Source organism: Pyrgilauda ruficollis, unplaced genomic scaffold (genome assembly GCF_017590135.1).
Source record: "Pyrgilauda ruficollis isolate IOZ18807 unplaced genomic scaffold, ASM1759013v1 scaffold6, whole genome shotgun sequence".
Taxonomy (NCBI): domain Eukaryota; kingdom Metazoa; phylum Chordata; class Aves; order Passeriformes; family Passeridae; genus Pyrgilauda; species Pyrgilauda ruficollis.
In genome coordinates this window covers 8993824-9020354 of record NW_024527710.1, presented here as the reverse complement: position 1 = coordinate 9020354, position 26531 = coordinate 8993824, and the positions used below count along the sequence as shown (strand labels likewise).

Here is a 26531-nt window from a genome sequence, read left to right as displayed (position 1 = left end):
CAAGGTCCCTGCTGCAGTAAGTATCATATAGCCAAAAGTAGCCATTTCAGTGAGCTCCCTCTGTGTCTGAGCCTAAGCCACTGCCAAGTTCTCAAGGGTAAAACCCTGCAGAGGCCAGAGAATTGCTGCTAGGGACAGAGCAGCAATCCAAATTTCATTTTGGGTGATGGCTCCTTGGTGAAATTTGGCAAACAAAATTGCAGATTCCAAGCAGGGTTCCCTACTGCCAAATGAAATACTAGCCTAGCCTTTCAAAAAGCAGATCAAGAAAGCAAAGGTTTTTGTAGTAATACCATTTCTATTTACTGCAGTCTGATTTACTAGTTTGCAATTTGGGGACAAAGCAGATAATTCACTTTTAAATTTTTATTTTTTTTTAAAGTAGCTGTGCAGCTCCTTGTCTACAGTATGTGTAGCACTTTGGGCTAGAGAACTCACTGCACTTGCCCCACTGGAATGTGCCTTGAAGGCCTGAAAAGCAGCATTTAAAAAGAGAAAAGTGGGCAGCAGATTTCTCATTTGATGTCAAGTATGCAGCCAGGGCTCCTCTAAGTACTATTCTAATAGCACTGGCATTGCTCACTGCTGCAAGCAGCACTGGGGAACACTTGTAGTGAATTCACAGTGTATTCTTACATACAGTCTTCCTACTCATCTGCTTTGTGTGTAGAGACAGGAAAGAGTAGAAAACATTTTATACAGGGAAAGAGGAAAATAACAGTGCATCTAATGTGGGGTGCACCACACAGGCCACCATCTTCCCAGGCACAAGGGAAGGTCCTTTGTAGGACAAGACCTGTGCCTGAAAATTCTTCTCTTGGTGCAGATGTCCCTGAAGCTGTAGGCAAATGAAAAGTGAAATGTGTTCCTAAAAACCCAATAGTATAGCTCAATGAGTGCAATTACACTATATTCCCAGAGAGCATGACAAAACGACATCAACTTTATTTTTCCATACTACGTCCAATCTGCCTTCTACTCTTAAATCAATTTCTTAAATATCTTGAATCAACATCTTGGATCTTTTGCTGCTAAATTAGACAGCAAACTCTCTGGATTAGAGGAATCACATCTTCCATGTTTCTAATCCCTTCCCTTCTCCCTGCAGCACCATCAAGTCCCAAATCTAATCATTGTTACAATATACTGTGGTAGATGTAACCACGGACCACAAAGGGATGATTGTTTCTTCATAGTGGTAATGATAACATCCAGAACCAGACCAGCACTGGCAAACATGCTTGTGGTTAAAAGCTTGGGTAGGAATATGCCGCTGTGCTCCCTTCAAAGCCCCTGCTATGGTCCAGAAAGCCACCTTGCCCTGGCATGCTCCTGCTCTTGCTTTCACCCTGTTCTTGCTCCTCTGATGGTCTGGATGTTTTGAGCCACCCTCCAGCAGTGGGAGGCAGTCGGCTCCCAGTGCTGATTCCAGCCCCTTCCCAGCTCAGCAGCAGCAGCCAGATAGACCCATCAGTCCAGAAGCAGAAGGCTTATGAGGATTGCTTTCCAGCACACTTAGTAAGATGAAAATAATAGCTCCAAGGAAAATGCATCCATTGTCCTTTACAAATCCCTGGTGTGGAAATGTTTTAACTTTTAATGAAGTCCATCTGTGCAGAAGTGCTGGCTCTAAAGGATTTACAGAGACAAGACACTGGTGTAGCCTGCTACTTCCTCCTCCTGTTTTTCCATTGATATAGAAAGCCCTGAGCAGTGCCCAGATACTCCTTCTCAGCACCCAGTCTCTTCCTTTGTTAGCATGAAAAGTATAAAGATGCTAATGAGCCTGTGCTTTCCAACACAGCCCACTCACAAAGGATTACCTGGGAGGCTAGGAAAGGGGAGAATATGATCAAAAACATAAATCCCAAGAGTCAAGAGACAAACAAACATTTGAACTATTAGAAAAGCAATAGGCTGTAAATGAGAGCAGGCAAAAGCAGTCCCAAGAACTACACAGACTGGAAATTAGTGCTGCTGCTCAGCACTCAGCCATGCTTCCCAAGGAAGTGGACGACTGCTTGGGTATTCATGAGGTCAATCATTATAAAACCACCAAGCAGTGGCAGTGTAGCCCACAGACTTAATTTCCACTGTAATTTAGCATTAATTAATGTCCCCTCTAGTAAACATGCAGGCACTTTCTAAAGATCCTACTACAAGTCACTGATGTGTCTAATGACAATACTGTAGGACCATCACAAAAAGAAAAAATCAGGGATTTCTACCCTGCAACTCAGACCTGAGAAAGTAAGATATTTCTATTTCTTTCCTTGCATTAAAGAAATAATATACTGTTCTCGGTTTGAGTAACTTTTTGAACTCTTTAACTAATATAGTAACAATAAGACCTGTTTTTTTGTAGAACATTTGCTATCAGAAACTGTAAGCAAAATAACATCCAGGACCTAGTACGCACAGGAAATATCATCTGATAGCATCATCATAATTTATGGGATGTCATGTCTTAAATATAGAAAGACTTTATCAGGATCATGTAAGTTGGAGATTCACATTGTAAAGATTATGTGCAAGAAAAAGGCTTGTTCCAAACATTTATGTGTAAAAAAATTGACAGTTAACAGCAAAACATATGTCAAAGAACATGCTTTTGTTGGTGAACGTGAGGATCCTCTCATGTGCAGACCACCTACAGCCCATGCTTAGCCCCAACAAGACAAATGAACCTTGCTGAGCACAAGCCGAGTGTAAAATCCAGAACACTCCTCAGTCCTCCGGGATTCATTTGCTAAACAAAGAGCGTTCATTAGTAAGAAATCGTAAAGTTGTTAAAAAGAGGCTTTTCTACCTCTTGAAGCTTTTGTGCCTTTTTCAGCCACATGTCTATAGAAAATAGACATTGACAGTCTGAGTATGTCACAGGAAGCAAAAGCATCCCAAATACTGCAGCAATACAGCTGGATATCCACACAAACCTACGCAACAACAGCCAACCTGGTAACTAGAATCCTTTCTCTCAGAGAGCAAAGGGTCAGTCTGGGATGAGTTTTAGTACAGCTTGCCTGGAAAATGAAATTGCAAGAAAACAGGGAATTTAAAATCATCCATAAATACACTGTGAGAGTGAAATGAGTGATTCCACTGCATAGATATAGCTTCATCTTCTGAATATGCTTAATTGGATACTTCAGTCTTCCAAAGACTCTTATAATCCAAATTAGGCTGCAAAATAAAAAAGCAGTCCCCCATAATAAGCAACAAAAACAACACCAGAAGCCACCCCTAGAAGCAAACACACAGCATGAGAAGACTTTATCACTCTCATGTCCTCTTTCCATACTAACCCATGCATATACAGCCTTAAGACTGCATTTTCTTTCTTTAAATCAGAGGAAGGAAGAAATGAATATGAGATTTTATTATTAGTCTGTTGATTTACTATATGGAAATAAAATCTGGTTCTAACTTCCTAATAAGCACCAGCACAAGAATGTTCTTTCTTTTCTTGGGAAAACCCATAACTACATTTCCCAGGGGTTCCTGACCAATGACTCTGGTTCTACAGAGTTTCATATGAAGCAGCATGGTTTTTTTCTTGCTGAAATTAACAGAAAGTGTACAGGGAATTTAGCACTTGCTTCTCTCCAAGCTAATTCAAACACCTTCAATATAGAGCAACAAAACTGCCAGGAGACTATCCTAATATAAAACCTAGTTATTTTGGTATGTTGAAAACAGTTTTAAATTGGCAACATAGCATAACCATTAGAAAAATTGCCTTACATGAATTGTGGCTAATTTCCAGCAGGTTCCCAGTGTGAGCCATTAATACCCTGAGGTTCAATCATTGATGCATATAAGATGGATTAGGACAACTCCAAAAAACTGTTCTGTTTTTAAAGGTACACATTCCAAAGCAGGGGCCTAAATATTGGCTCAGTATAGCTGAGCACATCTGGCTGGTCAGAGCATGACCAGTTTTAGACTACTCTACCAAAGGTTAGTTTATACTGAAACGACTAAGCCACACCTTGATCCCAATCAAGATAACTATGACACAGAAGTTAAGGAGCTCAAGAGAGAAAGGAATTCCCATTCTGCTCATGTTTCAGTATTTTACATAACACCATATAAACAGCAAAAACAGATTTGCTTTGTGAGTCAAACACAACGTAGATCGACGATATCATTGAACTTAACTTGCTGGTTTTTGAACAAAAGGCCCCATCACACAATCCGCAGTGTAATCAGGGCAGAAGACAGGGAACGTTCTCCTTTCACTGAAAATCATAGAGATTTTAGGAAGGAGGAGAATGACCTCCTTGGGTGGAAGCTGCTCTTACCTCGAACATAAAGGTTGGCTGGGGCAGAGTAGCGGGTTCCTGCGCTGTTGGTTGCAACACATTCATATTTGCCTTGGTCTGACTCCTCACTGTTCTCTATTTGCAGAGCTCCTGTACACAAACAAGATGAAACAGACAATTCAGGTTATGGCAAATCTGGTAATCAGACCAACAGCCTCTGAAAAGGAAGGTCATTCCCCACACTTTTAAGGTATCCTCCTGGATAAATATTTCATGATGTTCCCTGGACCCATAAGATACCAGCATGCAGCCAAAGGCACCCAGTCTGCTGTTAGAAACTTGTGAAATTGATAATTGTTATTTTTCTAACGTGCAGGGAAAAAATTACAGATTTATTTCTAACCATCCCAACCACTTCTATTTTTTTTCTTCAATAAAGGAAGAAAACATACACATACACACATATTAATTACAGCTTCATATGAGACTCCTGCCTAATAAAAGGACCTTCAATAAGTCTTTAATCAAAACAGGCAAGCACAAAGCACACTTAACTGTAGCTGTTTCTTATCTGATCCACACAAAGCCTAGCAAACACTCAACAAATTATGACCTTCCTGCAGAAATTGGCAGAGTCCCATCCTTCCCACCTCAGCACTCTTCCTTGGTGATGTCTCAAAAAGACAGCTCTTTTTGAGAAAACACTTTGCCTTTCGTCAACATTTTTCCATGTTAATGCTCTCCGTATTTTTTCAGATTTCATCATGTACAATACAAAAACATTAGAAAGTTAGTCTGAGACATGAAAGATACCCACCAACGCAATACACCCACATGGCTGCACGGTGCTCGTGTGAAGACCACCCTCCCTTTGTTCCAGCAGTGCCTGCTCCCCCAGCTTAGGGTCAGGAATAGCTGTTTATCCCAGGCTGCACACTCCTTGGGATATGATCTGATCCCATCCCCAAAGTGCCAAATGCATGAGGCCTCATGTAAATAATGGCAATAATTGTGAGGGCACACAGAGTAGCAATTTACATGGGGTACCTGCACAGTACCTTCCACAGTGATGTGGAAGTGAGCAATGGTCTAAGCTGGTTTTCTCTCAATCTACTCAGCATATTCCACTGGTGTCCAGCAGCACTCAGCCTGGCAACCTGGCCTTTCATCCAAATTCGTGCCCAGCACAGATGACTGCACAACTGGTCACATCTAAACTCCCTTAACTGGGCTCCATATGCAGACTAAAAGATGGAGATGCAGAGAAAGAAAGAAGAAGGATGCATTTGACAGCAACCTGGCACTGCAGGAGTGTGTGGCCTCTGGCCAGACACTGAAGTGGCTGCTGCTCAGCCTGCTTTCCCCAGGCATTGTGGGAATAATTTTTTAAGTGCCTCCAAGTGCTCAGATTCTGCTGGTTAGTATTGCCTGCAAGAAGGGAACTCTGCTCACAAACCACATACCAAACTAAAAAATGTTAACCCCTTTGCTTGTAATGATCTGAACTCATTTCTGCCCGCCACGGTTGAAAATGACCACTGAGAGCTGCACTGAGAATAGCTGGTGAAATTGCCTTCTCCCTTCTTGCTGGTTCAAGCTGCAGAGGTCAAACTCAGTTTTTCTTATCATCAGAACAGAAGAAAAACTAATGTGAATCAACCACTGCCACCTACATTATTTAGAAGGATAAATTGAGACTGTAGCATAAGCCTATATGTCATGGGGAAAAATGAACTTCCCTGGGTTCTGCCATATAATAAAAATGATGTACAGAGCCCTCCCTATTGTTGCATTAGTGTTGGAAATGAGGCTTCAGCTAGACAGAGAAACCTTGTTTGCAAAAATCTTTCCACCTACTAACGAAAGGACCTGCCAGCTTGCTTGGCCGCAGCACACTCTGGACATCCACAGGCTGAAGCCTACAGAACTCTGCTGCTTGATTCAAGGAAAAACAGTGAATTTCTACATCCTGTCTGGGAAAAACATCTTCAAGCAGACAGCAGCATGATAGGCAGTGGAGCAGGACAAAGTTTGCCAGCATTGACAAGATACAGAGAATCAGAGAATCTAGAAATGGAAAAGACCTATTAGGTTACCTTGTGCATCCCTAGGGGCCAGGGCAAGATAGTTCCCTGTTCTAAATGTACTTGTCTTGTGTCCAATTCCATTTTAAATGTGCCAAGTGATAGGTCTTTCACCACTTCCTCAAGGAATTGATGCCACTGCCTGGTTATGCTCTCTGTCAGGAAGATTTTCTTGGAACTCACAATATATTACCCCCCTTTGTAATTTCTGCTCATCATTCCTTGGGCATGCATGTGCTGCAGAGCTCATTCCAAGTGCTTCCATCAAGCTTGTCTGTGAAAAGCTGTCTGTTGCAAAATATACCCAAGCTTAATAAAAAACCCAACTGGCTGGGCTGGAAGCAGAGCCAGCTTCAAGTGATAGTAGTGTCTGCCTAGAAAAAAAGTAAGATCCCTAGATAATTCTGCCATAAACATATGACCCTTTTAGCCATTTAATACGTATCACTGGTATTTTTTTACCCTTTATACTCGTGATCACCATGCCTCTTTAAACGTCAATCAAACTGTGTTTTCATCTTCAGGGACCTCAATAATGGAAAGAAAAAAGAGAATGAAGAAAATGAGGGGAGTTTCAAAAGAAATGCTGTTATTGCCTGTCAACACGGACCAATTTCTAGAATGATACTATAAACATGCAACATGTCAGCAACTGCCTACAAACTGCTCAGGGACATTGGGCAAGGGACTCTGGGTTTGTCTGGGTTGGCACAACTATTCAAATTATGGTGTGTCAGGAGGAAGACAAGAACCCAGAGCAGAAGGAAGTTAACACAAACCTTTCATACGGAACAGGAAGAAAATAGGTCCTGCAATAAATCATCGTTAGACAAACATACAGATCCTGCAGCATTAACTGACAGCCAGCAGAAACTGGAAGGATCATGGCAAACTGATTGCAGTCAGCAGGGCTGTGGATGTTTTCTTGAAGGATGACCTACAACTAAGTGATGGATCCAGGAAAGTGTAGGGTGTCTCAGAGTACAAAGATTTATGAATAAAGTTAAAAAGCTCAGACATTTCTGGAATCAGAAAGCTGGAGACAAACATGCATCTGAGACTTGGGAAAAAACTTCCTATGAAATGCTCTCAGCCCTAGTTCAGTGATCCCAGTGAAAGAAAGACATCATCTCTTGGAGGGTTCATGTCTAGGCTGGACAGGACACATGGAGTACAGGAAAGCTAAGAGCTGAGTTCTGAGTAGCATGTTTCTCTGAAATTCATGGAAGCTGCATCCAAAGACACTCAAAAGCACAGTGAATTCATTGCCTTGACAAGTGCAAAGGATCTGATTTCTATTCCTAGCCCTGTCAGCATCTCATAATCTTCTGTGCCTCTGCAAACCAGGGCTAGAAAGGCTGATTTACTTTTATTCATTACTTTGGGATTTATGTTGCGTAAGATGCTGAGTGAGGTCTTGTTCACACAGGATGTTACTGCGGACTTCTCACATGGACTCCCCCAGTGCTCCTGTGCCAGGTGCCTTGTTCCCATTTGTGTGGCTGAGTCCTGACGTGCAATCAGACAGCAGAGCTTCGGTGGATGCATGAGGACCATCTACCACCAGGACATGATACAAGCACACAGAGGAGCAGTGAACAGCTTGCTTGGGAGCTTGGGGGACTCTGCAGCAGCACGTGCACATCACAGTGAAACCTGTCCCTGCTGAGCACCACTTGAACCCTGCTGCTCCTCTGCAGCAGGGCTCCAGAGGAAGAGGGGAACAATTCCTCACCACACTGCTGTGTCATGTCAGTCTTGCTTGTGCCTCAGACCTGCTCCTGATAACACAGCTTATCAGAAAGCTGACAGCTCCTGAGAAAAAACCCCTGGCTGCTCTCTCGTGCCAGGGAGAATGGTGACAAGGCAGAGTTTTCTAGGGCTGAGGGCAGGAGTCAGCCCTGCTGACTGACAAGCACTCCTTACTTTATATTCCTTATTCCTCTTTACTCTGTGCTGGTATCTCCTTTTCAGCCTCTCCCTTTTCTCTCCTAGCTTTTCCTTTGCTCTTTAACTTGGGCACACACAACAGCCCCGTTAGCAGCTTTCCAAGATACCTATCTATTCAAATATACTTGTGTTCACGCAGAATCATTAGTTGCAGTGACAGTGGTTAAAAGAAGCATTTTAAAAATGCCCTGCACAGATAAAGCACAGGGAAGGCAGATCCTGATAAGGGACAATTTTTGGCAGTGCTGGGTGCTGCTGTGCCATGGAGGGCTTGTCACTCTCTTCTCCAGGTGACAAAGCAAATGTAAAAGGCTCTGAGCTGCCATACAAATTGATCTCTCTGAAATCCTGCTCCGTAGCTTACTGGGAGCTTGTGCTCTCTTCTGCCAGAGAGCACCACACAGAGCCAAACACCAGAGCTCCTAGGGCAACGCTTTTCTGTATCAATTCAGGTTGGAGCTCCATCCCCAGCAGCGGGAACAGCTCTTTTTCTCTACCAGAGCATCCACATCCTCAGTCCTCTGGGCTCACAACTGGGGGACGGACTTTTTGCCCGGGCTATAAAATCAGACATGGAACTAAATGCTCCCCTGAGCACCCAAGAATCAGAGGAACCAGGCTGCAGACACAGCGCTAATCTAAGGAAAGGACTTGCAATGCAGATGCAATGAAGCCAGCTACCTGACCAGCGTCCTTCAGCAAAGAGGCAAATTTAGCCCACCTGCACACTAGAGCACATGGCTACCCTAAAACCCTCCCTTTTATTTCCCCCTGCTTCCTATCAGCTTCCTTCACAAAAATACTACCTGACTTCTCCTCCAGCACTATTCTTAGCACCCTCTTCAGCCAGTTCCCTCTTCAACAAGTGCTCAGATGTGGGTCTCAATCTCTTTTGCTAAAAATTTCCTCCTAGGGAAGGAGAATTTCTCTAATAAAATCCAGAGAGCTGTGCAGTAGGGTCAGAGACAATCCCAGACCAAATAAGGACTCATAAATGTGAATATGGTGGACAAAGAAACAACATGAAGCCCTGACAATGGGAGAGTTGGACTCTGACATCCTGGCTGCTGCCCGAGATAACAAACACTTGCTGTGGGAGCTGTGAAAAAACACCAAACCATGTGAGAGTCACTAAAAACAAAAATAAGTATGTCCCATATTCACTATTTTTGATAATTTATAACAGCAGCATCTCCCAGCTGTTCTACAGGATTGTACCTAGCCTCCACAAGCTATTGGCACTGCCAAATATGCAAAACAAGGTAACTACAAATGTATTCTCATTGTTAGTGTTCATTATGGTTATTATGCCTGCGAGGATGGGGATTGGCATACAAGGGGCCTGTTCTGGATGGCAGCACTGCTGAGAAATCACTCTTCTGAGCACCAGAGGCAGCTGCTGATAGTACCTGACTGCTGCCAGGAGCTGGACTCAGGCAGAGAGGGAAGAAAGGAGGCCCAATATTCTCGGTAGCGTGAGGCCTCCTCTTAGACAGGAGAGTTTCAGGATGCTCTGATCCCTCACTAGCAGGTACAGGGAATCTCGGGGGACTCTGCCTCAGAAGCAAAACTACAGCACTGTCAAAAGCACAGTAACACCTTTGTGTACTTCTAAAGGGACATGAGTCAATCTAAATGTGACAGTAAGAAAAATGGTATTACAAGCATTTCCAGGCACTACCCCACCCAGCCTCCCCCTGACACTTCTCCTGCAAGCAGATCTCATTTTAAAATTGTTTTTCTTTTGCTTTCTTTTGGTGACTGGAAAAGCTCAAGAAACAGGGAGAAAATCCTATAATACACAAAGTACAACCAAATGTACAAACACATCCTCAAAAGGAGACAGCAAAATTCTTTTAGCTTCCTCTAATCTCTTTGAATAGCTTTACGCTCCAGCTCGCAGGATAGCGTTGAAATAATGGAGCTATATTTAAACCAGTTCACTTGGGACTGGAAAAGGTTTAGCTACAGCTATACAGAAGTCGGTGCGGGTGTTTACCTGGCTTCCCAGACAGCTTCTGACACCCAAGTGAGCTGATCTAAAGTTAATTCAGACAGACCTCTGCTACGCTGACGTCTGCAAGGAAGAAATACTCTTATGTATAGGAACCTCTGATATTTCCTGTGGTGACAGAAAAGTAACAAACAAATCTGACTGGAAAGGGATAATGCCTGAGATGATGATATTTCTTTACCTCCTCATGTGTATCCAATCTAGTGCCTGCTCAGTCCAGCACCCACTAGAAACACAGCTGCATTCTCCTCTCTCTTACAGCCCAGAGCGGGAAAATGCAGCCAGGTTTCACAAAGGGTTGAGTGAGTTAAATTGCAGAGAAATGCTGGAAATGAACATCTTACATTCTACTTTCAAAATATAACTTGCTTAAACATGGATTTGCTGATACTATCTGTGGGTCACCTTAAGAAGCCAGCTCTTGCCTAATCTGACAGGCATTTGCCAGCTCTATGTCTTTCAGATGAACAAACAGTGATTTCAAGATTAAATTACTATCTGGGGCAGTCCCAGAGGGGTAAAGAGTGAAGCTACAAATGGAAATTCTGAATTATGGATGGGAGTTCCTCCCATTTAAGGGAAGCCACAGATGTCTTGGACAGAAAGGACCAAATATGTGTGGGTAAGGTCAAAAGAGTTTGTTTAAAGATAAAAATCTCTTCATGTTTGGAGGGGTGCCTGGTAGAATATCTCAGGTCATCCTCTCTCTAACCACATGCTGTTCCCTCCAGGTGGGTTTGCCGCTGCTTTGACAGAAATGTCTTGGATACCATCCCAAGAACTCCAGACACACAACTCCTAGTGACACAGTCACAGCAGCAATGAAATCACACCAAAACCACCCCTTCCCCCCAAACATTATTACCAAAAGGGTTCATTCAGAGTAATTAGTTCACCCTTCCTTTCAGACCAAATTAATGGATTCCAAAGCATCAAACTTACCTTAATGAGGAACAAGAGTGCAGCTGGGTATAGAACATGGCAGAACAGTCACTTCTACATGGACACAACCTCACCATCATAAAAGCACTTTCATCTAATCTGTCGTTATCTTTAGAAATTCAATGACCTCCATTTTAAATAAAAGGCATCAGGCTGACAGAAATCCTCTAGGAGAAGCCAGAGAGCAGCACGTGGCTTCTGTTTGCTCTCACAGAAATGTCACATTTGACATTCAAACAGGACACATATATTTTAAATAATGTCAAGAACACTCTTAAAATACCTCATCAGGACTCAAACGGGGGTGGGGAGGGGGTGGGGGTGCGGGAAACTTATGTTTTATGAAATGGATGGTTCTTTTCACAGAGATGCCATCGGTTCCCAAGCAGGACGTATGGAGCATCCATGTGGTTCTGGTGCTGAGTCACTAATGTCATCAGCTAGGACGGGCATGCAGCAAAGCATGCAGGGAGGCCCTGGGATGGCTGCACACTCAGCGTGCTCGGCCGGAAGCTCAGAGTGGATGGCGAGTTAGCATTCCATCTGTCACTTCATTTTAGCATTTGCAGTAGAAATAGGAGATGAAGAAATAGTTTTACGGAGTTTGTAACATCACAGCTGTCAATCTCCAGTGTTCCAAAGGGAGGAATGACAGATACGTAAGCCCATTCATACAAAAATAAGGTCTGCAGTCTTCTTCCCTGACCCAGATTTGCTACAAAGGCAACTTAATGCAAATATGTATCAAACACCAATTCACATTTAGTCTAAAATCACTTAACAGGAGCTGAAAACATTAACCCCCAGCAACAGAACCAGTTCCAAGAGTAAGATTATTAACTTCCAGCAGTGATTCAGGGAAAAGGGTGAGGAAAAGGGACAAGGGGAAAACTGAACGAACGAGGTTGTGTTGATTTATAGGTAGTAGTCATTCTGTCAAGAAATCCAGAGGTCAATCAAGAGGGGTAACCAAAATCACAAGAGAATTTAGGAGGGCCTTAGCACATAACGCTGATTAACACGCTAAAGTTAATCTAAAGAGACAGCTTTGAGTGTTTAGGCTAGGAAAAAACAACACTCCAATTGTAAAGTCATTACTGGTGCACACAGGCTGTGAAAACTACTACAGGGACTGTGCACCAGACTGGGCTGGGCTGTCAAAGCAGGGCTGGGTTTAATTAATGAGGGCTTAAACCACCAGACATGCTTCTGATTTATTCATTTAAAACAAACCTTAATGATGCAAAACAACATCAGAATGTCCAGCTCAGAAAGGGGGGTCTGGGTCAGTGGTTCTCCACTATGCCATCACATTTGAGGGTGAGTGCACTTAAAAGAGAAACACAAGGAACGCAAAGGTGCCTCTTATCCCAGAGTCACATTTGCCCAACCTTTCAAGAATTTTTCTCCTTCCATTTAATTTCATGACCATCAGCAGCAGCACAGATGAATTTGACTATTCTCTTGTGAAAATGTTACCTCCATACACTTACACCAAAGCAATCCATCTAAAACCCCCGAGACACAAGACCTCAGAAGGTCACAACTGTGTGGGAAGTACAGAGACTTTCAGGAGCTGCAAGAGATGTCAACTCTCCTGTGGTGGAGGCCTGGGAGCATTTCCCAAACTTTTGCAAACTTTCCGTTGAATAACCCCCTTTCAACAGTGCAAAATTGCAATGGATGATTCTACAAGAAATCACGCTGAAACCCAACTGAAATAAACACACTAGTGGGAGAGTGCAGATGAGCGAGAGCACTGGCAGAGTTAGGGCTGAGAGTAAAAGCTGGAGATGAGAAACACCAGAGGAGAAGGGACAAGGCAGACAGGAGATGGAGTGACGTGACAACTGGAGGCACATTTCAGCATTCTTACCTCTGATCGGTGTACCACCTGGTGAGGTAATTTGAATGCAAATAAGATTAGAGAGAAGCATTAGTACAAAGAGGAAAGGAAGAAAATTATAACTAAAAAGCAGAAAGTTTTTTTTAAGCTAGAATTTGTATTAGCGCGACAGGAATAAACAAAAAGAAACTGATGTGCAATAAAAGTCAGAGTGACACTCTCAGGAGGTTAGTAAAGCTTATTGCTTTCAGGAGTGCAGCATCCAGCCCTGCATCTTGCCATTAAAACCCCCACCCTCATGAACAGGGGCCAAACTAAGCTGCCAAGGCGGCACTGCTGGCTGGCCTCACCACTTGCATTCACTCGCACCACTGTTCAAGCAGTTGAGATGGAGGACACTTTGGGGAGATGGTGCAGTGCCCCTTCATTCCTCATAGAGAACAAAGAGGGGGTGTCCTGGGGCTGTGTGACTGTGCGTGTGCTGGGCAGGACAGGTGGAAAGCACATGGTTGCGGGCACTCGGTGCAATTTGGCTTTGAGGTTAGAATGACCAGTGGGACAAAATCTGCTCGCTTAAAGACATTAAACTAAGAGGAAAGTATAATAAATCAGTTTTGAGTCATTCTCCACATTCACATAACCCTTGCATTGGGTTCCCTCTGGCAAAGAAATTGGTGTCATGCAGAATTAACTTTACATACAGAAATATTTGGAAATGAAGTGGTTTCTGGTAATGTAACAACGGCACGCTAGCCAGACCTCTGTTGTTCCTGTCTAATTTGGATGTTAGCAGAAGAAAGGAATCCCTACCCTCTTTATAAGGCACTGGAGATAATTTTACATGCTGTAATGAAGAGTATCTTATAAGGAGGGCTTCTCTGGGAGTAAGGTTAAATTATCCTGTTGCAATAATCTTTAAAGGTTCATTTTATGAGGTCAAGGTATTTAGCAAGTGGAAGCTCCACTGGTCAGTGTCTTGAGTTCAGTGTACAATCAATACTGAAGCATGATGGAGAAGCTCCAGCTGGGCAAATTGGCAGGGAACCCTTCTCATCCCCACTTTTGTCCCCTTGGTCTTAATTTGCACATATGAAGGCTGTTAGTATAAGGGAGAGATTCATGCAAATTTAATCTGTAGGCAGTTCATGGTATGTGTTGGTTTTATGCAGATTTGTAGGATCTGAATACCAAGCACTTACCAAAGAAAACTGAGGAGTTTAAACAGACAGAAAAATAGGGTTAAACAGGACACAGTGTGTCAAATCATGTTCAGTGTATTGATTAATAAATACCAGTATGCATACAAGAGTGTCGTGTATCTCAGATTTACAGCTCATTCCATTATCCACAACAATGATCACCCAATGGGAAAGAAAGACAGAAAAGAATTTCTGTAAATACAAAGAAGGCATATTTTAAGCACATTTAACTTGCCTCTTAAAAAGTAATTACAATATTTATACTTATTCTTTTTCTTTTCTAACTACCCTTCCTTTAGGCAGAGTCCCTTTTTTGAAGCAGGAGAGCAACTCAAACTACTCATTTTAGCATTTTCCTCTGCCAAGATGACATTATCCTATTTTAACTTTATGTCTTGTTATATTTTCTGATGCCTTCTATGCAGAGATGACTGAAGCATCAGGAAAAATCTTGCAAAGCCTGAAGTTGTGGGTAATCTCGCTCTTGGAATAATAATTTGCTGCTTACTTATGTATCTTAGTAACTACTGCTACCCTTAACAGAAAAATTATACCCAGAGATATTTGCATGGAATAGCACAGCCATGGAAAACAGGGTTATTTCTCTTTGCCTGTTTGGAAAGTTTGCCAAGTGATAGTTTTGCCCTATTTGGTCTAGGGCACTCCAGCTCTGGTGTACTGTGTGTCCCTCACCCCACCCCATTCCTTCCCATTTTCAGAGTTAAGAAAAGCATCACAACCACGTGTCACTTCCCATGGGAATGGTGCAACAACTTTGAGTACAAGCCCAAGGGGCCGAAAACATTACTTCCTTATCTCTCATCTGCTGAAATAGGGTTTGTTGCTCTGTCCTGGAACTGAAAAGATTTGCAGGAAATCTTTTTATCTACTCCCTGCAGAGGCTCAACCCTTTCTATATTATGCAATTGTCTGTACAGAGCTCTAGAAGCAACTGCATACTTGAAGCAGATTCCCTAAAATGTTAAATGTGGCCAGCTAATTTCTTTCATGAGTTAAATCCCAATCCTCCTGGCTTCTGAATGCAATCCAACCCTTGTGAGAGCAACACAGAGGCTTGCTGTATTTACTGCAGTGTTTACTCCATGTTTCTCACCTTTGCAAAGTTAAGACATTCACTTTTCAGAGGACACCGTTTACAGAGTGTGCATAAGGCTTTTCAGATGAACCCCAAATTTCCTCATCCAGAAGGAACAAACTGAAGTTTCCCTTTATTCTTCACATCATATGATGATTCATCTCTGGCTGTTGTCCTTTTTAGGGTGTCCCTCAAAGGGACAAATCACAGCACACAGGCCACAGAGCGCCAACGTGAGACAGTCCATCAAGTGATGAAGATGCCATCACTCAAATGGTTACTGAGGCCAACTTGTGCCCTGTGATCACCAGGCTGCTTTATGCAAAGGGCACCCCAAGATCAAACTTCAAACCCAAATCCTTGTGTTTGAAAGGTTTGAAACACTTATAAGGAAGGAGAGTGTACCAGTGATAGGGAGTGTACCAGTGAAGGAGAGTGATACCAGACACTGAGAAACACTCCCCACATTCACCTCAGTCAGGAATGAGTGTTGGCCCTGATATTCTCCGTGTACTGGAAGCATCCAGTCAGACACCCAAAGCAAGGAAAAAACATAGCATGATACACTGGAAAACCCCCTGGGGTTATTTGCGTCAGTATTTCCCAGTGCAGAGAAGTTCTGTTGGAGGAGGGACTTCACTCTGCTGACAAACTTACCACAGGCTTACTGACATACCACTTCCTTGTAGGAACCTAAACCAACAAAAAATCACTCCAAAGCAACATCAGCAGAGAAACCAAGGCTCGTGCTAACTGCAACTGAGCACTAGAGCAGTGCAACACTGAATCACAGAGAACTCTGACAGTGCTTTTGGCTACTTCCTAGCATAGCTTATAGGGAAATTCTTTTCAGAATTGAAAGACTATTTGCCACCAGATGCCACTGGCAGTCCGAAGGTACTCCACAGTTGCTGTGTGCACCTCACACAGCAACATCCAGGTGTGCAGTGAGGTTCTTCCAGGAGGCAAAATTTCAGGTGTCAACTGGCTGTTGTTGGCCACTATATTGCTTCAACTCTTTTCCACTCAGTCCTTTCTGAGAGAGCATCCATCTTGTATGGGTTCCCTGATCCTTTTGGATAAAACCACCCTATCTCCATTCTTTTATGCTGTCCTTACATCTTGTCCCAAGTCAATGCCTATCTGATATCTGGACTCGAAGTTGTACCTTGCTAAGAGCTGAACATCTGCTGGATACTGACTGCTGGGTATTACCAGTGAAGGAGAATGTGGCCACTTCATTGGGACAAAGAGGCACCACCTCTTTCTGCATGCTAGCTCTGTGCATGTTGGGTATTCCTTTTGCTTCCAAGTAAGTAGTGTTCCTACTGATAGGATCAAGCCTAAATGAAAATGCTTGCTGGTAACTCTGAGAGCCCAAATGCAGCAAGGTGATATGGTGAGCCAGCTCCCACTGCTTCTGTGTTAGAGGCACCTGCACAGTCCTCTCTAATACTTTACTTGCAGTTAATTGTCTGAAAGTCGCACTAGGATCTAGGGCATGGTTCTGTAACTAAGTTAATTGAAAGTGATTAAAAGAGAACGATACTTTTTGCAATACCAAGTTCTCTATTAGATGAAAGATAATGCTTTCTGAATTTCTGTTGTTTTCTTACATGGCAAAAACTTATGTTAACAGACAGAATAGCTATTTATTTTAATTTGACATTTTGTTCATAGGTTTTCTGAAGAGCAAGGTAGAAGAGCAATTCTTCAGCTATGAAAATCACTGGAGACATTCAAGAGCTTTGAGAGTATGAATTCCATCTGAGTTGCTTTGAAGTCATTTAGGAGGTTCTGATCCACGAATCTGTACAGAAGAACTGTAAAGCATCAGCACAATCTGATCTATACTGAGAGAACTTCCACCACATCATTAACTGATTTTAAAACATGGTTAGAGGTGCATTGACTCTGGCTGCCAGAACTCATGTGTGTCATCACTTGCAATACTACAGAGCCTGGACAGTTTTAAAATCAGTTCAACCAAACAAGTTTTAAATGTGTTAGCATGCTGGGGAGGTTTCTCAGCCCAGAGCTGGCCTTAGATCCTGTGTCACTGACTGAGAGGCAATGAGTGAAGCTACACACCCCGGGGGAGAACAGGGAGTTGTCCTGAGTCACTGCACTTTCAGAACAGCAGCCTCCCCCCAAGACGTGGGAAGTATTAGCAAGATGAACAAGGGAGAATTTGCTACAACCAGCATGAGTCAGAGACCTTGCTTTTGCCTTGATCTAGAAAAATAGAGATGAAACCCTGTATTTATTTGTGTTCTCATCTCTATAGTTGTTAGCCTAACATTTACTTGCAAAACTACCCAAGAACTGGACTTAAAATAGAATTAAGCTTTAGTTGGGAAGAAAAACCTAAGCAATGGTAAGAAATAGTTAAAAAGCCCTCCAAACAGAGAGTTATGCTGTCAGAAGGTGTAATAGGAAAAGCGCATATGCACATATATAGATACAATTACTAAATGAGGGAGAGTAGGACACCAGGCAGATTTATAAACTGTCCATTTGCTCCTGACAAAGACACCAGTTTGCTGGGGATAAAGAAGCCTACGATGGTGGCTTGGATTTCTTAAACCACAAACTCTAGTACCTTGACAGAAGATGAACAGAACTCTAGAAACTGATCTTCAGAGCCCCCTGAGGCACACGATCTGACTGATACAAATTCAAAGACCTGCCTGAAGCCCCCTGAGCACTGCCAGCCCACATAACTGTGTCAGAAGAGAGCACCTTTCCCAAACAGGCTGCTTCTTTATCCCTAACTATTTATACCACACTAGGAGCCCGAAGAAACAGAATCATCCCTCAACCCCCCCTCTACATCAGACTCCAAAGCTGCTTTGACCTTGGTGACCTATATTTCGTACATGTGAATACTAATCTATTATGTACTCATTGAGGTCGGACACTATATACACAGTATTGGGCTCACAATGTGCTGCAGCTATTTTAACTATATTACATCTGTCTCACTTTTATTGGGTTTTAATTAAACGAAATTAAATGAGCGTATATTTAGATTGAGATAGTATAAACTGACATTCATGCAGATATGCAGCCTGACTATAAGATATGATCTTAATGGAGCAGAGACTTTGCAAAGTATTAAACTCTACCATATAATGAGGTATCTATTTAAATACTCTTTTCTTTGAAAAGCAACTCTGCCCAACTATGGTGTAGGGTTGGAGAGCTCAATTAACACCTTGCAGAATGAATGGGAAACTGCCCAAGCCATCACATTGCTCATAAAGGGTGCTGCAGTCACCTACGTGGGACTCAGGCACTTCAAAGTGCAGTTCTACCTTATGTCCATTACAAATACAGGAAAAAAATCACAAATGCAAACAGGGGTTGAATCTGGCCCATGAGAAGCTGCAAACTTCATGCTCCCCACTCATGCCAGGGTGGAGTAGAGCCTTGGTCAATCTTGGCATCATATCACCAGATCCCTGAAAACAAAACTTTAAACTCGTATTTGGAAGTCTCTTGCACTGAACTGTAGAAACTTCCCATACTACATTAGAGAGCTAATCAATTTTTTTTTTTGAGTCTGAGGATGTGTGTTGCTCATTGATTTCTAAAAGGTTCCCTTGACACCTCCCTTGGTAATTACTGTGTCTTCCACAAGCAGCCAGCTCTAGAGTTTGAATCCCAGGTGAAATATTCAATTGAGTTGTTGCTGAAGAACAGCGAATAGGAATCAAAACTTGGACACTGTGACAGGCTTTACTAGTTTGTTTTTAAACTTTCTATCTCACCAAACTTGTGAAGCAGCTGGTAAAGAGGCAGCCAAGTGCCTGTGAAAAGGAGGCTGGAGAACGTACAGCAAGTGCATCAGAGGCTGCCTTGTTGCTCATTTATGGTAATTTCTGATGCGCTACGAAGTGAAACACAACCATGTGCACTTTCCTATTGCTGCTTCCTAAAGCTTCTCAGAATAATTAACAAGTGTGATATTTTCTTCCAGCACAAACAGATCAAGATTAAACCATGCTGTGGGGGAGATAAGCTAAAGGTCACTGGGAAATTTCATAAACTATAAATGCATTAGTATAATTAGCATTCACTGGTACATCAAGGTGGGATCAGGAGTGTCAGGCTGGGTTCTATTTTTGCTGAGAGTGATGTCTCACTTACCCACTCCTCCAAGTACAAACCTACTTATCATCCAAGCATCATCAAATGTATGCAGAAGGCTCCTGCTATGGAGAAACATTCCAAGATGTTCACCTTGGTTAGAAGATGGTGATTCCCTAGCAGCAGCACTCGTAACAAACAGCTTTTGAGTGCCCAAAGATAATCGTGGCCAAGCAAGGCAGTCTGCTTCATATTTAAGCATGAGACCCCTCCAGACCAAAGTTGTTCCAGCTCTGGTCTCTTCTACAATTTGTGTAGGGCACTGGGGGCTTTTTCATCCAGACTAAAGCTGCTGTGTAGTTGTGCTGTGTCTTGTTAAACAGTCACTCTAATTCACACTGTGGAGCTCCACTTCACCAGTGAATAAAGCAATGTTTTATTTCCTTTAATTCTCTAATGGGCCTTACAGTCCTGGGAGACTGAACAGTGCAGTAGAAAAACAAGAATTCCTTGCTAAAATGAGTGCATTCTTAGCCACTCCCAAGAAATAACCATCTGTATTTCAAAAGCTAGTATCTGGCTTGTCGCACAAAAGAAGCAAAAAGAAATGGTGTGTTTCAAAACTGTGTCCACCTTCCTTTGAAATTCACAGAATTGCTGCTTTTTGGATTTTTCTTTATGCTTGTGGTGTCACATAATAAGGACGGCGATGAGCTCAGCGGAAAGCAGAGCATTGTCTTGCAGAGTCTGTGTAAAGAGTAAAGTTGCACATGACCAGTGATTGTAAAATCTCAACCAGTATCTCATTATCCTGATTTGCACTATGTTCCTATTAAAAACACCTCAGACCCACTGAGTTGGTAGTGAAATGTCTGAGCCTACAAAGGATTTGGGGCAATATCAAGACAGTCTATCAAACAAGATATCCAGGTGATGTTCCAAAAGGCATGTCCACTCTAACAGACATTTTAACAAGCCACAATATCCTGCCAGAGAGGATCAGCTCCAAAAACTGTTTGTACATCATAAAAAAAACAAGCTCAGAGCAAACTGACATTTGGGTTTAGAATTGCATTTCAGAGAAAATATAACAGCAGCATGTAAAGAGAAAAGGGAGGAAAAGTGAGGAGGCTGGGAATGCTTACTTGCTTCGCTACCTTACCCGAGCGGAGTTGCTTGATTCTCCCATTGCTGGTGGCAGTGTCGACGGGCAGGAAGTCCTTGAACCAGGAGATTTCGGGATCAGGGTTACCACTGGCAGCACAGAGCATCGTGGCTGTGCGGGCCTTTTCCACCACCTTCAGCTGCGGGCCCATGTCAATGGTTGGGAAGCCAGCTGGGAGGTGGTCTTCTGCAAGAGGAAAAAACACACAAGGTTAAAGAGAAACACTCCAGCCTAGGAATGGGATACAGTTGCAGTGACAGCAGTGCCACCCTACAGCATCTGTGCCTCTGCTGGAAAACAGCAGCCTGATTCCCCTACTGAGAAGGTTATCAAGCCCTTAAAGCACATTAGGCTCTGTAATGAGCATTCATTACACCAACAGAAGCCTCCACTAAATTTAACTCCATTTAAATCAACTGCCTTGGGAAACGTTCATAATTTTCACTGATACGTAAGCTCCATCCATTGTTGTTAATAATTCAGTAAAAGCAGGTATTTGACTTTTTGTGGGAGGACCGAGTTAAAGATAACAGACAAACACAAAGCCACATAGTTTGAGGCATCTTGAGAAACAACAACTAAACAATAAAATCCCTTAGAAAGGTCCAGAGAGGGCCTTTTTTTCTTTTTTTTTTTGACTAGGATCATTCTGTCACATTGGTAGGACAGACTGTAAATTTCTTCCTCATGCCTCCAAATCTGATTCTGAAGGCTTTTAGAAACTAATGAATGTAAAGCTAATGAGCCACACTCTGCTCATGAGCTGCCTGGCCAGACTGTGCTGTGGCAAGCTCCTGGAGCATTTTCTGGGCTGCAGAAAGCAACAGAGACATGCAAGAAATGGCCAGTGCATGCTCTGGCATGGCTTACTACAATACTGTGAAAAAAAGCACCCTCCTTAACCGCTGAAATCATTCATACAGTAGGTAGAAAAACAGTTAATTGGGTTTGTTGCTGCAGAGCACGCTCAGGTAGGCTGGGTGGAATACATTAGGCAGCCTTCACTGATAAGCCAAGGCATGCTCCAACATCATCATTCAATAGCAGCTGCAGAACTGAGCTCACTTATTCATTCTGTGGTGAGATGTACTGTACTCTGCTAAGCCTGAACTGCAATCAAAAGAACATACTTTCGCAGAAAAAAAGAACTTGAAGAACATTAAAAAGCTTTTAAAGCACCAGCAACTCAATTATTTTCAGCGTGTTCCTTTTTTCCCTGTTTTAAGGAACCTTAAGCAAACTTCTTCTTTGGCAAATCCAATTCCGCAAGGCTTCCAGCCCACTGCAGTGTTTAAACAAACAAGACCTTAGCATCTTCCCAAGTCCCAGAGGAGTCTGAACTTGCTGCAATCTGATTTTTCCTGCTATCACTGCACATCTGTACTCCTCACAGGAAGATACCAGCAATAGGTCACCTCAGGTGCTTCCTTCTACCTCTGCTGCCACACCTGCAGCATGAACATGGCCTGTGGTAGCAAATCTGGCATATGTCTACCTAAGATCTCTAGAGAATTCCCAAGACCCTTGACTGCACATCAAGACTGTAGCACAAGACAAAAGCTGCTAGAAACAAAAAAATACCTAGGAATATAATTTAGATGAGAGTGACTATGAAACATTCAAGGTTTTCTACAGGAAAAAAGGTTACTGATGTTTATTAAAAGCACAAACTGTATTTTGTCTCCCAGATCGACCTCCTGAGAACCTCTCTCATCATGAGCAAACATAAATGGAATTATTTTTTTTTTTTAATGAAAGGTACTATAAAATTTAGTTCCTTTTAAATTTGCTCTCCATTGATTTTCAGAGACAAAAGGTACATAGAGCTTAACTGGAATGACACCAGCACCAGCATTCAACAGCAAGCAACAGAAGCACTCAATACTGAGCAACCACAATGTATACTCCTACATGGCTGAAAAGAAACAAAAGAAGGGTACACACAAAAGTACAACATTGTACAGACTTAGAAGCAAAGGAAGAGACATAGAAAAAGCAGTAAATAATGACAGTCCCTCGGATTAAGGAAGGCCAAGTTTGCCTACAGTGCAGCACCTTTCCATTTAGGGTACTGAAAACAGATGTTTACTCTGGGGAGGCTGAAACCCTGAAGTGATCTAATCTAATCACCACAATTACCATTGACAATCTTTTCTGGTTTGCACAAGATTTTACAAAGAATGCACTGAGTTAAGTATCACCCAGTTAACTTCGTCCAAAGTCAGTGTAGAGGTTTAGCACATAGCTAAAAGCAAACCTGAAATAAACCAGCATTTGTACATGAAATCTCTTTCCTGTCTGCAATGATCCCTGACCACAGATAGGAGAAAGACCAGAGAGTCCTTCACAGTGTCTGATCCACAGGTACATGACCAGTCTGCTGCACTGGAGTGACTGTTCAATCAAAATTAGCAGTTTGTGATGAGCCACAGACCAGTAGAATTACACCATCTAACCTTGACTTCACAGAGTACAACAGAGAGACACTGATTACAAACACCCAGCAGCAAAGCTGCCTCTGCTGTACTAGAACTCTTGGCTCAAGCCTTTTCTGCACTCCAAGGTTAAATACAATGCTGCTCCCACACCATCCACCCCCTGCAAGACCAAGTCATTACAGAGCCCAAGTGAGAACACTGGGCACTCATCAGCTGAACAAAGGGGCACAGGATCATCACCACCAGGTCATGATCCTCAGTACCCACACCCCATGCCATGCTGGACACAGCCAACCATGCAAGGTTCATGCAGCGCAGTCTTTTCCCTCTTAACTGCATACAAGCCCCAAAACTATTGTGGCAAATGACAGTAGTAGAGAAATGATGCATCCTTCATAGTCAGAGCCGCAGCACATTTCCTGGGCTAGCACTGGTACTGGTACAGCCCAGTTTCTGTGCATGCCTGCATCTACCAAGCAAGGACTTGCCTGATCCCCTGTCAATCAAACACAGAGGCAGCACTGGTGTTTAAGAGCAGCAGTGTGATTCCAGGAGCTGTAGTCCCAGGTCACATCATTGTGTGATGAGATGCCTAGGGAAATCTGACAGCTGGTCTCTGATGACACCTCGGACACCCAGAGGCTGGAGTTCACCTGCTGTCAGTTCCGTGGTAGCTTCAGGGAACATGCGCTAGGGACAAGCTCAGAACATCTGGGGATACAGCTCAAGAGGAGAACAAGCACCTTCTCCAGAGGTGGTCCAAGGTATCCCTGTACCATCATGAAATGGGAAACCTCAACCACTCCAGGTCTCCCCTGTATTGTGTGGCTCTGGCAGCCCCCCAAAACCCTCCTGGAAAAGAGTGGCTTTGGAGAAAACCTGAGCTGGTCAGACCGCAGAGCACAGCCCAGAACAAGCCCACACCTGCCCCGTCAGCAACACTCCTGTAGAGATAACAGGGAGGGCTTCGTTCCAGCCGGGCTTGGCGCTGCTGACTTCACTGAGACAGCAAGGGATCTGTCTGTGTTCAAACACTACAGACCACGATAGGAGTTCAGAGCTGCTCTTGCCGTGCCTTGCCCTCAGGCAAAAGTCTAATCTGGATATAATTATGAGGCTCAGTCATGCCTCGGCTCCTTTCAGCCTTGCTCACTGTACTAACTTGTCTGCACAGGGAGCTTGTCAGTAATAGCCAACCTCCTATTCCAGCCAATACGAGGATACTCTTATTTGAGAAAATGAGGCTGTCAGCACTTGGTTTTATTTGAGGATAGCCAGTGTGCCTTCACTGCACATTAGAACAGGCTATGAATCTGCTTTCAAGTGCATACCATCGAAACCAGTTTTTATTTCTGGGTTTCAGGTACTTTCAGAAGGCAGACATTAGGTTAGAGCAAGCAAAATGTAGACACAACAGAATTTCTGGGGGCACTGCAAGCTCTAACTGCCTTCATAGACTAGAGCAGCAGCAGCAGAAATGATAAAGCAGGAATAGAGGAAAGAAGCAGGAGGAAAAGAGAGGGGAAACAAAAAGAGAGAAAAGAACAAGTGGGTTTTGCAGTTACAAACTGAAACTTACAAAATCCACATCCAGGCTAAGGTCTTGCTAGCAGCAGTCACCAAGGAGACAGGAATGTCCCTCTGGCATCTAGCATGACAGCATGGGCAGAGGATATCTCCTCTCACTTGACAGCTCCCTTTGCTAATCTTCTTTCTGAGGTGACAGAAATCTAACCCCTGCTCTCATACAGCTCTTTTGTGCCAAAGATTTCTCATCTTTAAGGGAAAAGCTAAGGTAAGAAACCTTTCCCACAGCCCCAAACTGGAGCAGAGACCTCCTTCAGAGCAGCTACAATTACATAGCCTGTTCCCCAGCTCCCCAGAAAACTACCTTTCCTGAGAATGCTGCTGTGAGAGACATACCCCTCGGTGTGTCCTTATTTTCTGCATCACTCGAAATATCAAGTGATGATAAGGGACATAGAGGCAACTGCAATTTTCGTCTTACAAGAAGCACGGATCAGCCCCAGCATGGAATGGTGTGTAGAAAACAGCTGCTTGCAAAAATGGCCTGCAGAGGAGTCTGTGGTGAGCACAGCTGTTGACAGCTGAATCCTGCAGGATTACCCCCAGGATTTTGCTGAAAACTTGTAATCTCTCACAGGACAGAAAAGTTGGAGGAGCTGAATATCAAATTGCTACCAGCACAAACACTGTACAGCACTCACGGTTCTTGCAGCCAAGCATTTGTGTTTTGGGGGGTCATATCCTGACTTGGCACCTGTAGAACCTTCTCCCTACCACTGCTTTATTTCCTCTGTGTCAACGTAGGAAATGGTATTTTAGAAATGATAGTGCAAACTGTAAACACGTTTACGGGAGTTATTTGTCACATTCTTCTTCCTATAAAAGCCAGGCTTGCTTACTATCATGAGTCCAATTGTTCAGACTGCTGAGGGAGAGTTAAAAAATGATACCAAATATAATTTGAAAATAGGAAAAAGTAGCTTTTCTATACATTACAGCTACAGCTGCGAGGGTAAATCTCTTACAATCTATCAAAACCACTGCCCCAGCGGAAGGGGTGCTCTCAACTCCTTTCAAGTGAGATATTGGGCCTTATCCCCACACAGGGTTGGAAATGGCTTATCTGGGCCACTGGCTGCCGCCAGCCTGCATCAGCTGAGGAACTTCCAGATCAACATCAATTTTAGAGTCTCGGCAGGGATGATTAAAACACAAAGCTGCTTTGTTTTCAGTTCTGCCAGCTATCTGAAACCACTCAGGAGTGTGTGGTGCTAGGGACAAGCCAGGAAATGGATTGAGGGCAGAGAGATCTCTGATAAATGTGTTTGACTGTGGTCAGCATTGCACAGGAGCAGGATATACAAACCAAAGCTATTTCACATGTTCCTTATCCATTTGGTGAGGCAGGCTGGGCTCACACCCAGTTCACGTCACCAGGGCTGAACTGATCCTGCCCAGATGTGGTGGTTTGATGCACCGTAGCACAGGATGCTGCAGCGATAACCCTTGTCTACTGACAGACTCTTTTCTGATGGATCAAAGGAATTACTTCGCAAATGTTGCAAGCTTCCAAATCTCTCTTTGCGACACAAAACGCAAAATTATCAGTGCAAGGACGATAGCCTGGGTAGTTGGCAATATTTACTAATGAAAGACGCAAGCCAGTAACATTGTAAGCACACCACAAAGCAGGACGTCTGTTTGCTGAATAAACAGCCCTGATTCCTTCAGCACAGGTTACATGGCACAGCTATTCAATTACCTCAAGACAATCAAAAGCAGCCGAGCAATCCAGCGGCCCAGAAGAATGGCATCGTTTTACATGATAAGAAAACCCTGACATCACTCTGTTCAGGTTCAACTGAAGCTGCACAAAGAGCGCTTTATCAGCCATTTTGAGGCAATGCTCTCTT

The 26531-nt window shown here is 43.3% G+C and overlaps 1 protein-coding gene across 1 annotated transcript in view; it reads right to left on the bottom strand.

Moving 5' to 3' along the window:
- Positions 1-26531, bottom strand: part of PTPRF (protein tyrosine phosphatase receptor type F) — a 376714-nt gene that overhangs the window by 86398 nt on the left and 263785 nt on the right. The window contains exons 6-7 of the mRNA XM_041483344.1: positions 20651-20839; positions 4305-4415 (exon numbers count right to left, since the gene is read on the bottom strand). Coding sequence (XP_041339278.1) covers positions 4305-4415; positions 20651-20839 — 300 coding nt within the window. The remainder of the gene's footprint in view (positions 1-4304; positions 4416-20650; positions 20840-26531) is intronic.